Raw genomic sequence first — 16,745 nt, 5'->3', positions numbered from 1 at the left:
TGAATGGCTTTGGGGCTATCTTGTGTTGAAAGCCCGTTAATTTTGTTCTGCTCTGCCCGTATTACTTAACATTGTCGGCGCAGATATACAGTAGATGTACAATACGGCAGGTACAGGGCGGTCCAGATGTCTGATAATTCCCATTTCATTCTCTAAAACTTAATGTCTGTATCCCAATGGATGTGAATACAAAAATTCGTGGAAAAAAAGGTTAGTCATTTAATGGGGGGGGGGGGGGGGGTCACAAAACATCTGGACCATCCTGGACAATGCGCCGTTATCCAAGAGGTTTTGGGTTAGATCGCGTAAATATAAATAGTGTCGTTAAACCCGCTACCACCCGACCACAGCCAATTAGCAAGGTTTGCCAAGTAAACAAAACGTGACAGTTTGTAACGAGTAAAGCACACCCGTGTGTTGGAGAGTAAACCCACGATACATTTTACAGTTTGTGTGCTAATTCGAGCACGAATGGTATTGAATTGGCACGTTTTGTTAACATGACAAATCTTACTAATTGGCTCTGGTCGGGTGGTGGCGGGTTTACCAGCACATTTATATTTACGTGATCTAACCCAAAAACCTCTATTATGGATACTGATCACGTAAGCCTACGTGTTAAACCGCATTAACGTTGACAATCCCCTCCTTCAAACCCACTGATCAGTGTAGTGAAGCATGGTTCAGTGACGTCCAATTCCGTACTTGCTGAAGTTCACTTCGACTAATCCACGAATTTTGGATTCCGTGCCCCGAGTTTAAACCCAAACGCGAAGAGCAAAAGCACAAACACTTCTCACAGTAAACGTTTATTTGTGAATTATTAAAAATGCAAACATAACTGCCACTTAGTAAATGACTGAGATGTCAAATATAACTGCAGATTCAGTCACGCACACCACGCTTAAAAAGTTAACGTCTATATTACATTCTTTCCATATAGCTTTACTTGCTGTGGTTGTTTTGCATTTGACCCCTTTGCAAAACTAATGTCTGTATTGCATTCGGGGCAGTGCAGCGCAATTAGTAAAACGGAAAATAAGAGGCACGTATTTCTTTTTCATTCTTTAAAAATAATTTAGGATGGATTGGAGTGTTCACTACTGAACCAGGCTCTACACAGTTTAATTTCCATCTCAGGTGCACAGTACTATGTGGTTCCAATGCCAAAACTGTGAATAGGACATGAAGCAATTTGCGATGCCAATCACATGGGCATGTAATAGAATGAAATCACTACCAATTTATAAATTCACACACAAAACAACACTCTCAATATAACAATAAGAGTAAGTCCTCTTTATAAAATAAGCATATTAACGGACTCCAAACTGCTAAATTACAGGAAGTAGAATTGTTGACAACTGTTCTCATTCACTTGATATTCAAACGTATTGCATAAGGGGACATGGGCACAACAGAGCGATCAGCCACCAACGAGCAACCAACCTATGGAACTGATGCCAATGTGCGTACAAGTGTTTGGGGGTGAGGACCAGGTGTATGGGTGTGTTGGAAGGTGTTTGGGCAGCGGTAGTGCAGCGGTTAGCGCTCGGCGCTACGAACCCAATGTCTCGAGTTCAATTCCCGCTAGCGGCCACCACCAGTAACAATATGAACCGGTCCTGGGCCTCCTCCCCTAGGTAAACTCAGCCTCAAATGAGTACCTGGTACAGCGTGTAAACATCGCCACTGGGGAGACAAAGGCGGTCGGGCGTGGTGTTGGCCACCCACCGCCTCATGTACCGTGCCGGCCTTCATAGGTGCTCGCTAACAGCACTTTTCACAACAGTCTAAGGATATACCGGGGATCTGTCTATTTTGTGGGAAAGTGTGGATACGTAGGCGTATGAATATGCACGCATGCATACTGCTGTGCGATCAGATGTGTGTCGGCGTTTGGCTGTGCATGCAGGTGTAAAAGCAGTTGTGGGTCTGTGCAGAAACAAAGCAAGGTGTGCGAGTGAGGGGCGAACGGCGCCGTCACGTGGAAGTGAGGTGCTGCAGGTGTTGCACGAGGGCGTCACAGTGCAGCGGCGAGCGGTGCTTGTGCTTCACGGCCTCCACCTCCTGCTGCAGCAGCTCCGGGCTCACGCGGCCACCCTGCTTCAGCACGTCTGTGATCCACAAGCATGGCGGTCGTGAGAGGTCCACGGCCCAGCGTGGCGATGAGAAAGGCCCAACTCCGGACCACATACAGCATCATTATTGAGGGACTGTGTGTGGTTGTCTTACTGTGGTTTGGGACAGTTGTTGTTGTTTTGCTGCCTTGCCCAGGCTCGCATTTATTGTTGAAAAAACGGCAGGAATGAATATTCTGGCGAATTGCCCGATGATGCTGGATGCAATTACCAGCGAAACGTCGTACTCAAAAATTGTTAATGTTGTGGTTTCACGCTTCAACACACCGGTGGGCTAAAGCAGTGAACTATTTGTCTTTTGTCAACGTGACACTTTTTTGCTGATTGGCCGTGTCGGGTGGTGGAGGGTTACGAAACATTTATATACAATGCGATCTAACCCAAAGACGTTGATTATGAGGAATGAATATATTTTTTGCAATTTGTACTCATATATATATAGTACTCGACTTATTAACACAATTCATTCCTGAGACCCGTTCATAAGTCGAATGGTTCCGTAAGTCGGAACACAATAATGTACTGTTATTTAAATTCCACTTGCACACACTCACTCCAAGCATGAGGCCGACTCATTACATTTCGCGGAGGATTGCTCAGCTGAACAAAACAGTTCCGCGGTTCAATTTGCAAGCGAGAGTTCGCGTTTTAAGACAATATTTAAAATATATATTTCATGGAAGCTGGGTTGTATGGAGTGTTCGTAAGTCGGGTGCTCGTAAGTAAAGGACAACCCGAACTTTATTTATTCTTAGTGACCTGTTTACCTTCCCTATCGTGTTTTGTATTATTGTAGTAACTTTCTGACCCGCCCCGACTGGACATCTGTGAAAAAGAGCTTCATAGCTCATCGGATTCCTCCAGTCTAAATAAAGATCGGTCTCGCGCTACAACAATCCATCTAACTCCTGCACAGGAGCTCCATCTCGGCGGTGGATGATCTTTCAAGCGTTTACTCCTTTAGATGGCCATAATCCGTGTCCTGCCTAAGCTCACTTTTCTTTAGTCAATATTACTTCCAACATGTTCTCTAACTCAAGTGTTTCGCTAATGTCAGTGTGCATTGCATGTCAAGAGATGGAATTCTTGTCGGACATATTTTAAATATTGACTGATGTGTCATTTAAACCTACGAATCTTATTTAATTATGCCCTGAATGTGGCCGACTTATCTGCCGTGAAGCCTTATGTTCATGCATTACAGTGGATATGATCGAGTAACATAATTCATAGCTGTATTTTTTCACCTGAAGACGATTGCTTGTGTTGCGATCGAAACGTCGTGATATTTGTATTATTTTTCTATCTACGTGGCTTTACCGAAAGACCCATAGAATAAATGTTCAAAGTTCAGTTTACAATGAAGGCATCTGCATTTCTGACAGACTTATTCGAGTGATATTGAGGTTAATTTAGACAAAGCAGATTTTTCCACTCCATAGGACAATACTTAGTGTAATAATGAACAAAGAGTTAATGGTTATATCCACAATTATTGAAAAATATTAAATTCAAATTGCTCAACGTTCCTCTTAACGAGACACTGATGCTATAATGGCCAGCTGCCTGCTGTTGTAAAGCGAAGATTCATCTGTTGCAGACCTCTGTTCTGCGTGGTTGGCATCAATGGTTTTGCTGTGTTTATACTTACTCCCATATTGTGATTGTTGTTTTTTGCCAAAAATTCTGCGCATAAATTGCTAAATGGCAACACCAGCGTGAATGAATGTGTGCTTTGTTTTTCGGTGTTGAAAGCAGCTCATAATCTTTAGCGGCATTCCACGTTAAACCGCAGGACAGGCCAAAGCCTTAGACTAAACGCATATCGCAGTAATTCATGGTGAATGAATGAAGCTCCCTGTGCCAAGGCACAGATGAAAGTTGACAATCAATGGGAGGCTTTGTCGGGTCCCGACAAAAATCAAAACAGCCTGTTGTGTTTATGACTTTTCACTACCTCTTTACAAAAAGTGCAACACCAGCGACACAAAATCTTTCGCCATGAAACTTACCATGGGTTTGCACGACCTCTAAATGCAAGGATATGAACAAAAGTGTGTTTGGTGGGAAACTATTGGTCGCCAGCAGACGGCAGGACAGAAAATGTGTTTTGTCCAAGTACTCCAGAGGGAGTGGGAGAGTGGGAAAGTGAATAAATGAGTAAACGTGCAGATAATACGTGGGTGGGTTAGGGAATGAGTGAGTGCATGAGAAAGCTAGTGAGTGAAGCGAGCATTATTGAGCAAGGAAGTGAGAGAATGAGTAGGCAAGCGAGCATGTGAGGGAGCGAGCATGAGTACCAGTGAGCGAGTAAGGACATTAGTGAATGTGTGTGCATAATTGATTGAGCGAGGCGAGTACATGAGAGTGAGTGAACACCTGTGTGAGTGAGCAAGCGAGTGAGAAAACACATGAGAGTGAGTGATTAAGCGCCTGCGCAAGCGAGTGAGCACGTGAGAGTGAGCACAAGGGAGTGAGCAAGCAAATACGCGAGAGTGAGTGATTAACCCTTTCCCATTCGAATGGCGGAAGTTTACCGAAAGAAAAAATAAAATAACTTTATCGATACTGAGGTATATTTGGTGCCAGCTATAGTACAGTTGCGGAAATGTCACTATAGTTATCTGCGGTGGGTACAATGTCTTAAAAAAACGGCACACCTCTCTAAATAACATTAACGCTAAACGCGTGCACGTCCCGAGATTCAGAGGTGAACGGGACACCCATCCTGCAACTTGCACAAGTCTCGAAATGGGAAAGGGTTTCGTGCATGAGCAAGGGAGCGAGTAAACGAGTGTCTCACCGAGCACGGCGGCCTGGATGCCGGCATCGGGGTCGTCGAGGTGCACGAGGAGTCCACGGTAGAGGAACTCGAGGTGGGCGCGGTAGAGGCCCCGGTCGTAGTCGCCGCCCACGCAACCAAACCACGCCGAGAAGCAGCGCGCGGCTGCAATTCGCACCTCGTCCGAAGCGTCATCCAGGCGCTTCAGCACCTCTAAGTTGACAACACAGACGCAAAGATAACCCCCTCCCCTGTATAGTCTTGAATAGACAGTTGGGGCAGGTGCTGCGAAGCAAATCCAGGTCGCTGGGCATAGTGCGCAGTGTGCTAACCATTACACCACCACTATCCACGTAAACATATATTTACATGCTCACAAAACCTGGAGGGGAAAGTCAACCGTGGGGAAATGTGCCACATGTCTATTGGGAAGCATGCCACATGTAATTGTCATTCCCGTATCATGCAAGCAGCACCCCTTATTAATTTCCAACCCCAAGCTGTGGATTACAGGTGTGCACCTACAAAACACTGACCCACTTGATAGTAAACACATTTAGCGTCCCGCCCGAGCGGGGCTAGTTGGTTGGCGATCGCGCCAACCCATCCTTACTCCTCCGGCCAATCGTGGCCACGCCGACCTGGGTATATTTTGTTGAGGGCGTCAGCGTCGCAGCCCTTTTCGCTCAGCAGTTGCAGCACGATGCGCAGCGCGCGGCAAGCGAGCAGCCGCGACGTCTTGGAGTCCTCATCCAGCACCGCCACCGCCTGGGGCAGCAGCTCGCCACTAACGGCGCTCGCCTGCACGCGCACGGCAGACGAGGGGCGCACCTTCGTCGGCACCGTGCGGAAGTGCGTGCATGGAAGTGGGGGCATGGGGAAGTGGGTGGGCGGGGGAGTGGTTCGGTGAGTGACTGGGTAGGTGGGTGAGTGGATGAGCGAGTGGAGGTATCGGTTAGGATGACCTGGGTCCGGCGAGCCTGCTGGGCTGATATGACGGGACACAGTGAGCACTGCGCCAACACGGAGTCAATGTCATCTTGTCATAATCGATCATTCTCAACATCATCTTTCATCGCTTCATCCACCATCATCATTCATCAATAGTAGTAATAGCAGCAGCATCAGCTTCATCAGCAGCTGCTCCCTGCTTTGCCACTCACTCGCCTGCTTTGCCACCCACTCGGCCTGCCCTGCCACCCACTCGCCTGCCCTGCCACCCACACGCCTGCCCTGCCACCCACTCACCTGCTCTGGGGTGACCATGCCTCCATGCAGCAGGGCCCACAGGCAAGACACGGCCGTGGTGCGGATGGCCGCGGCCGTGCGGCCTGCGTGCCACACCAGGTTTGGAACTATCATCGCCTTGATGAGCTCCTGCAGGAACCCAGCGAACTGCCTGCAGCACATGAAGGAACTTGCATTAACAAATGGCATTAAAAACGCTTTCCAGCGAAGGGGCATGGCAGCTGCAATTGGAGGCTTCGTCATTAGTGATGCATAGTACCACAACAAAAAACACACACAATGATTGACTCATTGATTAAAATTACGTTTTCATATTCACGATACATGCATCAAATCACGCATGAAAATAACATGTGATTTTCAATTGGTACATGCTGTGAAGCTTGGAGTCACAAGAGGTGCTCCATTCGCTACAACAGAAAAATATGACAAATTCTTGAATCAAATCGTGATAATTAATCCAACTGAGGGGAGGGTGAATTGCTACATACCTGCCTGCTACCATACATGTCAACTGTTTACTGGCTTCACCCTTTTTTAAAACACTGCTTGATGAGGCTGCATCATACAGGCGCCAATTCAACAGCAGTTAGCACATTCCTGCGGAGGGAGCTGGTAGGAACGTTGGGTTGCTCGGTCAATGGCCAGGGTCAACGGCGGCGTGGTGTATTCCGCAAATATGGCCGACTGAGGGCGGGCACAATCCGGCGTGAGTAGGTTAAACGTTGAGTTTAATAAGCGCACCACGGGGTGACCAGCCCCTCCCCACCCCTCCCACCCCCTACCCAGCCCCACCCTCCCCTCCCCGCCCAGCCCCTCCCCACCCTCCCCTCTCCACCCAGCCCCACCCCTCCCATTTTTGGATGCACGACGGACGGACACAATAATCCCCTGTGGGCTGGTAGAAGCAGGTGGTTCCTACCAGTATTAAACCCTCTGCATATAGACTGTGTGCATAAGGAATTTTGTGCAAACTCACCCCTGTGAGTTCACAGTCTCCTGTGCATTCAGCAGCAGTTTCGAGAGGACAGCAAACACCTTCAGTCTCAGCTCTGGCTCCTTGTTGGGCTGCAGGAGGTCACGGAATATCGGCATTACCTCTGGCAGGAATTCACCGACCATAGGACCTGTTCAAAAAGACAGATGGCAAGTGGTAAAACTATTGGCAGGTCTTTGGGCTCTCACACCCTAAATTCTGTCTGATCTTAATATTTCTTCATAATTTGCTCGTGTGGCCCCCACTCCAAGTTGTCAATCCTCTTGTTCTCTTTCCAAATAACATCAAGAGGGTCATTTGGCCGACATGGCATGGCGAGGTCCTCATCCAGCAGGCGGATCGACAAAAGATCTGTAAGTCCACAATCATCACGATAATTTTAATTTCCGTCATCATCATCATCATCAGTCGTTTTCATCTCACCAGCTTGGAAGAGCAAGGTGTCAAAGATGAGCCGCTCCACAGCATGGCTCGTCCACTGCTGGCTCGAGCCACTGAGCCACGCGAGCAGCGGCCGCATGTGCGCACGTAGGAGCGCGGCAGGGCCCTCGAAGCCTGCAGCGGTCGTGAGGCCACGTGTCGCTTCCTGCACCTGCAGCGGGCAAGGAGGACCCGCCTCACCTGTGAACCACCACTCCCCCCCCCCCCCAACGTCTCGACGTCCATTCACTCCTTTGTTCACTCGTCCATTCATCCCACACCCTTATCTGGGGTGCCACGGTGGCGAGATGTTAACTACCTTGCCTGATGTACAGGAGGTCGCGGGTTCGATTCCGATCCTGACGCCTGCATATTTGTGGAGTTTGCGTGTCTCTCTCCCTGTGGTTGTGTGTATTTTTCTCCAGGTCCCCCAGGTTTTACCTCCGCATTTAAAAACATGCATCTCGAGTATTTCACTGTTATAAATGTACATGTGATAAGCCACTTCGTTGAGCTATCATTTGTGGCCAGGACGCTTCTGAAAAATATCTATACAGCTCAGTGGGCCTTACCTGGTAAAATAAAAATAGTTTAGTTGAAATAGTTTTAGTTTAATTTCTATGTTAGGGAAGACGTTACCAAAAACATAAATGGCTGTTAGATTATAGACGCATGCCTAGAGCGGTGTGGAGTGAATTTGATTTCCACCCATGGCTGACATTAGTGGCAAATGATATCTCAACTCGTCCTGGGTGCCCAACTACACCAACCTGCAATAACGAGCATAGTGACATTTTGTCAAATAGCCCCCATAGCCCCCATGATCTGGATGACATGGGGGGGGGGGGCTCTTATCCAGCAGTGTATTTTTGACCAAGGGATGTATACGAGAGTACACACCTGTGCTTGGAGGCTGGACTCCCCGCACAGAGCGGAGCTGCTGAGCAGTAGCTGCAGAAGCTGGAAGGTGACGTTGCGACACTGCTCCCCGCATGTGGACACCAGCGCCTGTACACACGTCACCAGCTCCTGGTGGTACACGACCTGTGGTGCAGTCAAGACAAAGACACAGATCCCTTGTGTAGCCTTGACAGACCGCACTCGATCCCACCCTTTCACAAACCAGCGTACGGTCAAACAACTCCCACGACCGACATGGTGACAGGAGACCTTCATCCAGCAGAGGGCCATAAATCATCACACTTATAAGTGTAATAATATAATTATTACGCATGACGAAAACCCAGCTGACGGCATGCGTCGGGGGGGGGGGGGCGAGCTCACCTTTTCGGATGCCTGCGCCACGTCAGGGTGCGCCAGGGCGTCTGCGATGGAGGCCACGTGTGGTGCCAGCAGCTCGGCAGAGGAGCCACGTATGAAGGCGGAGATCGGCGCAAGGTGGCTTGGCGAAGGCGAGCGGTGCAGCGCCGGTAGGGCGAGCTTGCAGAACACATCCGGGTTCACGAAAGCGCCCAGCAGCTCCGCCGAACGCACGGCCTGCATGCCCGCACCCAGCTCCCTTGCTTTATACGCTGAGCGTTTTTAAATCTGTACGAAGGGTTTTCATTTATATAAAAATTGTTATAAATAAGATTTATCCCTACATGTGATTATGGATATACATTTTTTTAAAGTGGTGTATTATTCTGCTGATGTAGTTTTCCTTTATTGGACTGATTAATGGCTGCAAATACTTGTTAATACAGTATTCCCTCGTTGTTCACGAACTTGCTATCCGCGATTTTGGCTCTCTGTGATTTGCATCTGGAATTCTACACGACTGCATCGAGAGAGAAACTCATGAGATAAATGTGATGCGAGAGAATGTGATGACAAAAAGTCATGAGGTAAAGATATAAGAAAAAGTGACGAGAGAGAAAGCTTAAACTTGATTTGGAGCTTTCGTGACTGCAGGAATTACTCTTTGGTTCTTTCAGCAAAGTCACGTCGACGTTTCGATTGTAACACAATCATCATTAGGTACAAATGAAAGAGAAAACACACCTAGTAAACTTAGAAATATTATGCAATACAACACAGAGAGTCGGCTAACATAACAGTCAACACCCTACCTGGTTGATTACGTTCTTCCAAAGATTGCTAAATTTGAGAGAGACAAAACACAGACACGGAGACACATAAGCAGAGAGAGATAACACAAATTTAGCAATCTTTGGAAGAACGTGATGATGCTTGTGTTGCAATAAAAATGTCGTATGCTATTATTTAATTTATTATTTTCTCTTTCTACGTGACTTTACCGAAAGAACCAAAGAGAGAAAGCTTAATTTTGTATTCAAGGTAATTCATTAGCTCCGGAACGTATCCCTCGCAAATAACGAGGGAATACTCTATTATATCAATATCAACGGTATGCACGTTGAACTTCTTTCGTACCATACGAAGACAACAGTGCTAATCGGAGGTGCGGCGGAAGAACAACAAACTAAATACAAAAAGGAATTGTAAAGAAATGAGTTTTAAATCTAGATGATTTAAAAGTGCCCAGCTCCAGTGGCTTCCTAATATTGAAAGAAAGAGCGTTCCAGATGGCCGCAGATGCGCATCTTGAAAGCACGTAACGCGGCGACCATCTTCGCCTTACGTTATTCACTACTTGCGGCTCGTCGTCGGCGCAGGCTCGGTGCAGCGTGGCGACCAGTAGCTCAGCGTGCTGAGTCGCGTGATCCTCGGCGTGCACCATCAGCCACACGAGGAGCTGCGACGCCTTGGTACGCGTGCCCACCACCCAGTCGCCGGCGTCGCGTGCCACCGCCGGCAGCACCCGCGACAGGTTGCGCTGCACCAGCTCTCGGCAGCCCAGGCACGGCCGCTCCACTTCAGAATCAGAATGGGAACGTTTATTTATCCTGGAGGAATCCGATGAGCTACAAAGCTCTTTTTCACAGATATTCAGTAGGGGCAGGTAACAACGTTACAACAACAACAAACCATGCAAAAAAACACAATAATAGTGATTTAAAGCTTTCGTGACTGCAGGGATTCATCTTCTTGGTTCTTTCGGTAAAGTCACGTAGAAGGGAAATAATAAAAATAAAACATAATAAAATAAAATTCTCACGACGTTTCGGCCACAATGCAAGCAGCCGTCCTCAGGTGAAGAATAGGGCTGTCGGAAAGACAGCGTCCGAATGAACACCACCAAGCTTGGCAGCGTATATTTAAGCTGGGTTAGAGGAGGAAGGTTCCTTGACAAAGGAATTTGCATATCAACAGAGGAATTTAGCATATTTATGGAAAATGCAGATATGGGATTAGTCACTACTTGTGGAATGTGTAGGTAATATGACTTTGAGACCCCCCCACTACCGAAAGAACCAAGAAGACAATAATAGTGCTAAGGACAGGAAAGGCAAACAAATCACCGAAAAACATACAAATAAAACGAAACCATACCCATCCTACCAGGCAAAGGCCACTGAAGTATTAACTTATTTTTCAAAAGCAACCTGGCCACAAATGACAGCTCGACCAAAAGACACGTTTGGTTGAGCGGAGTGAGGATATGATACAAAATGAACGAACTGCCCATTCTGTTAGTCTCTCTTTGCTGCTAGTCAACCTACATTCGATGGGGCGCTGGGTGGGGGTTGCTTTTTTTTGGGAGGAAATGATTGGTGGATTACACACCCCGCACCTTTGAATAGCACGGTTGGCTATGTACGGTGCGAAAGAAGTTCAACATATATACTCGTGACAGCCCCAAGCCCACCCAGACGATGAGGTGACCAGGAGAGAAAATACAGTCAGTCAGTGTATGACTCTTTATGTATTGACAATTGAGTGTTTTCCTTTTGCAGGTTTTTTTTCTTCCAAGGACACAAGTGCATCACAATATGCAATAGACTCCTTAAAAGTCTTCATATGAACTCAGGCTTTGTTTCCCAGGCTGTCCACCATGAGGCTGATGCTTTGTTTAAACTAAGTCAGGAGCATAAAAGCACCCAAGTCATGCCACTGTAGTGACATTCAATTTAAATGCACATAGAGGTATCAAAGTGACATGACTAGAGTGCTATAATCTAATCTTAAGGAAGCCTAACAAATGCTATTGAAGCTTTAAACTCGTGAACATACAGCATAGGCATGTCTCTGGAATTTCCTTCCCCCAGTCATTCGTGCTGTCAACTCCCTGTCCCTGTTCAAGTCCAGGCTTAAATCCTCTATCTCCCACTGCCTATGACTGACTGCATCTTTCTCTAAATAATTCCGTCCTTCTCCCACACCTCCGATTAGCACTGTTGGCAATGTACGGTGGGAAAGAAGTTCAAAATACATACATATACATAGAAATTTAACTATTCATTTTAATTATTTGTGTAATCTTTTCAAGGGCGATACAATTATGAGACCCTAACATGCTGAGAATAATTTGCCACTGTCATCAACAACTGGGTTAAGTGACTACCGGTATCCTTAAACCCAGAATCTCCGCCATTTCTCCTGGAATGGCACAAGCTATGAACTCTGCTTAACACTTAAGGCGTGTTGGATCACAACTCCTGTCAAAGACTGTGAGGAGCTCTAACCTCCTGCTGGGTAGAGGGATGATGGAGGTAGCTCAAAATCCATCTTGTCTTTGAGGTCCTCCTCATTCTCGTGCTCCCACTGCTGCCCGACTCTCTTCCAGTATTCGGTCGCAGAGTTTCTGTAAATATAACCGCAAGCAAACATGCAGGCGTGTCCAAAAAGCACACACGCGTATACACAAAAATCACTTTAAAGCCATGCAAACTGTTGTGGCAAAAGCTATTAGCAGGCACCTACGAAAGCCGGCACGGCAGCGGCCAAAACTACACCATTTGTCCCCCTAGTCTTGATGTGTACACGCTGCAACACGGACTCATTTAAGGCTGAGTTATCCTAGGGGAGGCCTAGTTCTGATATCAAGTCGCCGGGTTCATGCCGCAGCGTGCACTGCTCCTGCTGCTACTCATGATGGTGATTATGACAATGCTGATGATGATAATAATAATGATGATTAGCACAGTTCACATGAAATAATTCCAACATGCCCAACTGGTAAACCAAGGTTTTCCAATGGTTGTATTTTTGCAAGAAAAAAGCGGAACTGAACAAGGAAATCGAGAATTCGAATGAGCAGCACTAACCGTACATCAGGCATCTCGTCACTCAGGCTGCTCAGCAGCAGCGGGATTAGCTTGTGGAAGAATGAGTAGCGGTCAGGCAGCTCCAGCAACCAGGTCCCCACCACATCCGTCACCGCCTGGCGTACCTGTATGATTTGTCACAAGTATGTATGGCTAATGCAGACTTGATGCCTTGCAAAAGGTATCTATTTGGTGTTTAAACATCTTAACACCTGTTTTATTGGCAGAAAGGGTAAAACCTATTCTTATTTTTCTTCATCTTGAATACTGGCAAAAGGTCCCATAGATAAAACTAAACAAAACAAGCAGTTTTAAAGAAATGCGTTTTCAACCTAGATTTAAAAGTGCATAGCTTCGGTGGATTCCTAATATTGGAAGGAAGAGCGTTCCAGACGGCCGCAGAAGCGCATCTGAAAGCGTGTGATGCGGTGACCGTCTTTGTTCGATGGTTATCCAAAAGCCGCTTCGAGGATTACCAGAATTAACGTGATGGTTTATGCTTCTTGATGAGATCCGAAAGCTATTGTGATTAATTTGTGGCAAGCACTTTGTGTCCAATGAGTGCGACCTTATAATGTGTTCGTTCGGCAACCTATGACTGCAACACCATCCCCAAATCCTTGAGTGACAATCCTCTGACTTCACATCATTATCTGTCCTGAAGAACTGCCACTGCCCAAAACAATTCGGCTGCTTTACATTCCAGTCAATGTGTCCCCATGCCCAAACAATGAAGCGGCTGTGATCAAATGCGCTTGTGTTTTTTGCACCAGTCGTGGAAATTCCACAATCCTATAGCAGGATTAAATACAGGTAAATCCATACGGAAACCACCGTGTTATCTTGCCACACAGGCCGCCAAAGCTCAACACGTGTCCCGGTTGAGCCTCCCTAGAAACCGGTGGTAGCCATACACCTACCGTGGAGGCGTCGTCGAAGAGGCGCTGCGCGAGGTGGGGCAGTGCGTCGTTCACGGACTTGTTATTGCCGTAGCGCACAACGGCGCCCGTCGTGAGCACGGCGGCAACGCGCACGCGCGAGTGCTGGTGCGTCAGCGTCTGCATCAGCGGCTTGATCAGCTGCTCCGAGTACATGTGGAAGTGCTCTGCGTTGGGGAAGGCGGCAGCGAGGGAGGTTGGAGGAGGAGAGTGAGGAGGAGGCACAGGCATAGCAACTTAAGTGGTGAACATGACCCGTTTATCTTGATGCCGTGTATTAAGGTGGGCTAGATTCGGGCCGGAATGTAAGTGAGCTCATTGTTGAGCCAGTTAGTAAGTACTGCATAGATAGGGTTGACAGTTCGACTCGCATAACAATTCAATGTCTGTAGTTGAGTGACGTGCTTTGCAAAATTCTGCAAGCCACTGTACTCGCGTCACGCCACCAGACACAAATGTACATACAGCCCTTTTGCCAACCCAGAGCGAGAGATGGAGGTTGTGGTTAATGCAGGCTTGATTCCTTGCAAAAAGGTTTCTATATGGTGTTTGGACATCTTAACACCTGTTTTATTGACAGAAAGGGTAAAACCTATTCTTGTTTTTTCATACTTTGATACTGACAAAAAGGTCCCATTTTGCCTTCTTCACCAGTTGGTAGGTGCTGGTTGGTGAAGTCTGGCGGTTTAGACAGTACAGTACAATGGATTTTGTTGCACCGCCCTCTGCTGCCCATAACGTAGCTCTGCAGCATTTCACTTTTATGAACTGTATTGTGGTAACCGATTATAACACTATCCAGGCCTAAACCTGCTTAGCTGTCGAGATCTGACGAGATCGTGCGCATTCTGGGTGATTTTGTTAGAGGCCAAACTAAGAACCCTAAATTCCCTGTCATTATATGTCAGTGTCTCAGCCCCTCTCTCCGTGTCCGTCTCCCTGTATGTATCCTTGTGTGTCTCTATAGGCATGCCTCTCTTTCTCGCCGTCTGTCATTCTCGACCGCGTCAATGTTTCTGGCGTCGCCTCTTTCGCCACACTCACACCTGACCCACACCCCTACGATCCAAGTGTCGATACCATACCGAGTATGATGTACTGACAATCAATCCACCGCTCTCCACTCGTCACCTACCCAGGCCCGTGTCCCATGTCGGCGCTAGACGGCAGGGACACGAAGCCCCAAGCGACTAAAGGAGCCCCGAATTCATATAATCCTGACGAGCAATCCAATAAAAAGGTCTCAAAAGCGCCAATCAACTTTAAAACAAATGAATCTCCCATATTTAACTCGTCCGCAGCTCTCCTCTCACACCTCTGTCTCTAGTCTACATCTCTCCCTTTCCACGATATTTGTCTCACCGATTAGCACGACCGGCCCTCGTACGGTGCGCAAGAAGTTCAACAAACATACATCCGCATCTCATTTAAATGCACGCCGTCTATATCTTGTGTCCACATTTCTCTCATCACCACACTTCCGTCATAACCCCGATATCTTGCCAATATCTCTTCTGTCATCTCACGAGGGACTTTATAGAAAGGGAGGAGGAGGTAGATGGAGGAGGGGGTGGGGGGGGTGCCCAAATAGGCCGTTTCCCATCGCTCCATACCGGGCAGGCTCGCAGCGAGCTGGGAGGCGAAGCGGCAACTTTCCTTCTTGACTTCTGGGAAAGGGTCCACGATGCAGCTCCTCAGCGCCCGCACCAACTCCTCCCCGTGCGGCGTCACCGCCGCGGGATCGCAGCGGCTCACGGCGAGCGACAGCAGCCGTACCAGGGCCAGGCGCAGCTCCTCGGAGGGCTCCCCACCACCACCGCCATCACCACCGGCAGCCAATCGCCCAACCACCGCCGCGACCACGTAAGGCAGCGCTTCCTCGGGCCGCGAAGTGGCGCCCAGGCATCCGGCGAGGAGGCGCGCCGCCACCTCGCGACAGGACTCGGCCTGGTCCCGCACGAGGCAGCGGAGCGCGGGGCGCAGGAGCGAAGCGTCCAACGCCGCCCGCACGGCGCCGCCCGACAGCGGCCGCTCGCGTCCCAGGGTCTCACGCACGAGGGCATCGAGTGCGCGCCGCCTCGCCGGGCGGCTCTCGTCGCCGAGCGCGTTCAGGTGGCGAGCGAGGCTCCGCGAGAGGCTGGCGGCCACCGCCTCGTCGTCCTCCTCCGCTTCATCGTTGTTGTTGTGTTTGCTCTTGTTGTCGTTGTTGCTGTTGCTGATGTTGTTGATGTCCTCATGGCGTTGGGGTTCCACGGGCGCCGCCATTACTCGAGTGTGGCTGGGTGGGTGGGGGGGGTGTTGGTGGGGGGGGTCGTTGCCGTGGCGACCGAGGCACCAGGCCACGTGACCGCAACGTGAGCGCGCGCGCGATGAATGAGACGCGGGCGGGAGAAAAAAAGCGCCCCCCCCGCCCCTCATCTTGCGACACCCAGAGTCTGTTGCCCAACCACAGGGCGCCGTTGCGGTCACGTGGATGGTAGGCAGCCAACGGGACGAGTTTGGTGCGGGGGGGGGGCGTGGTAGTAAGATGGCGAGTTTATAACTCCCCCACCACCCCCAACAACAACAACCGCCATTCGCCACTAAGTGGCGGTGACGTCACCACGACGCTTGTGCCAGGCTAGGTGTACCTTGAGGCCACGTGAAGTGTCGAACGACCGCTGCTGTCAGGTCACGGGGCAGAACCAGGTGCCATTGGTTGCGGCTGACTGAGATGCAGAGGCGTAGCTAGGGGGGGGGCAGGGGGGTACATATGTCCCCGGGCGCCAAGGTAAAGGGGCGCCAAAATGAGGCTTACAACGTTACGGCAGCCTGAAACTACTTCACAAATCTACACCTCAACCTAAAAGTTATATATCCCGCCACGCACAGCCTACATGTCATGTAATTACATTTTGGTACGCGCGCCTATTAAGAACTTACATGGAAGAACGTCCCAAACAACAGACAGGCGCAGTCTTTCAGCCTTAGTCACTGGCCTGTTTTTTGGTGGCGGAAACTACGACGGCCTGAAACACGCTGGAGTGCACGATCAGAAGCTGTTAAAGCTATCTTTGAAGGACTGGATGAACTAGTAGGGCTGCTAGA

General features: G+C 48.8%; 1 protein-coding gene across 1 annotated transcript; it reads right to left on the bottom strand.

Annotated features, from left to right (window-relative positions):
• Positions 1-778: 778 nt before the first annotated feature.
• DNAAF5 (dynein axonemal assembly factor 5) lies at positions 779-15,941 on the bottom strand. The gene is made up of 13 exons (XM_078857125.1): positions 15,272-15,941; positions 13,641-13,825; positions 12,721-12,845; positions 12,139-12,257; positions 10,194-10,426; positions 8,873-9,085; positions 8,489-8,632; positions 7,592-7,760; positions 7,151-7,298; positions 6,172-6,322; positions 5,565-5,724; positions 4,945-5,136; positions 779-2,117 (listed from the first exon to the last, which is right to left on the bottom strand). Exons 1-13 carry the CDS (start codon positions 15,921-15,923, stop codon positions 1,984-1,986), a joined length of 2,625 nt encoding a protein of 874 aa, XP_078713251.1. The 5' UTR covers positions 15,924-15,941; the 3' UTR covers positions 779-1,983.
• Positions 15,942-16,745: the final 804 nt, after the last annotated feature.

This window comes from Lampetra fluviatilis, chromosome 5 (genome assembly GCF_964198595.1).
Source record: "Lampetra fluviatilis chromosome 5, kcLamFluv1.1, whole genome shotgun sequence".
Classification (NCBI taxonomy): domain Eukaryota; kingdom Metazoa; phylum Chordata; class Hyperoartia; order Petromyzontiformes; family Petromyzontidae; genus Lampetra; species Lampetra fluviatilis.
Note: the sequence above shows the minus strand (reverse complement) of the source record. Positions and strands in the feature narration are given on the sequence as shown.

Coding starts and splice junctions, on each gene's coding strand:
- DNAAF5 (XM_078857125.1), bottom strand. CDS start 15,923: ATGGCGGCGCCCGTGGAACCCCAACGCCATGAGGACATCAACAACATC. Junction 7,299..7,591: donor CACCTTGCTCTTCCAAGCTG/GTGAGATGAAAA, acceptor CTTTTTGAACAG/GTCCTATGGTCGGTGAATTC. Junction 2,118..4,944: donor CATCCAGGCCGCCGTGCTCG/GTGAGACACTCG, acceptor TGTGGATCACAG/ACGTGCTGAAGCAGGGTGGC.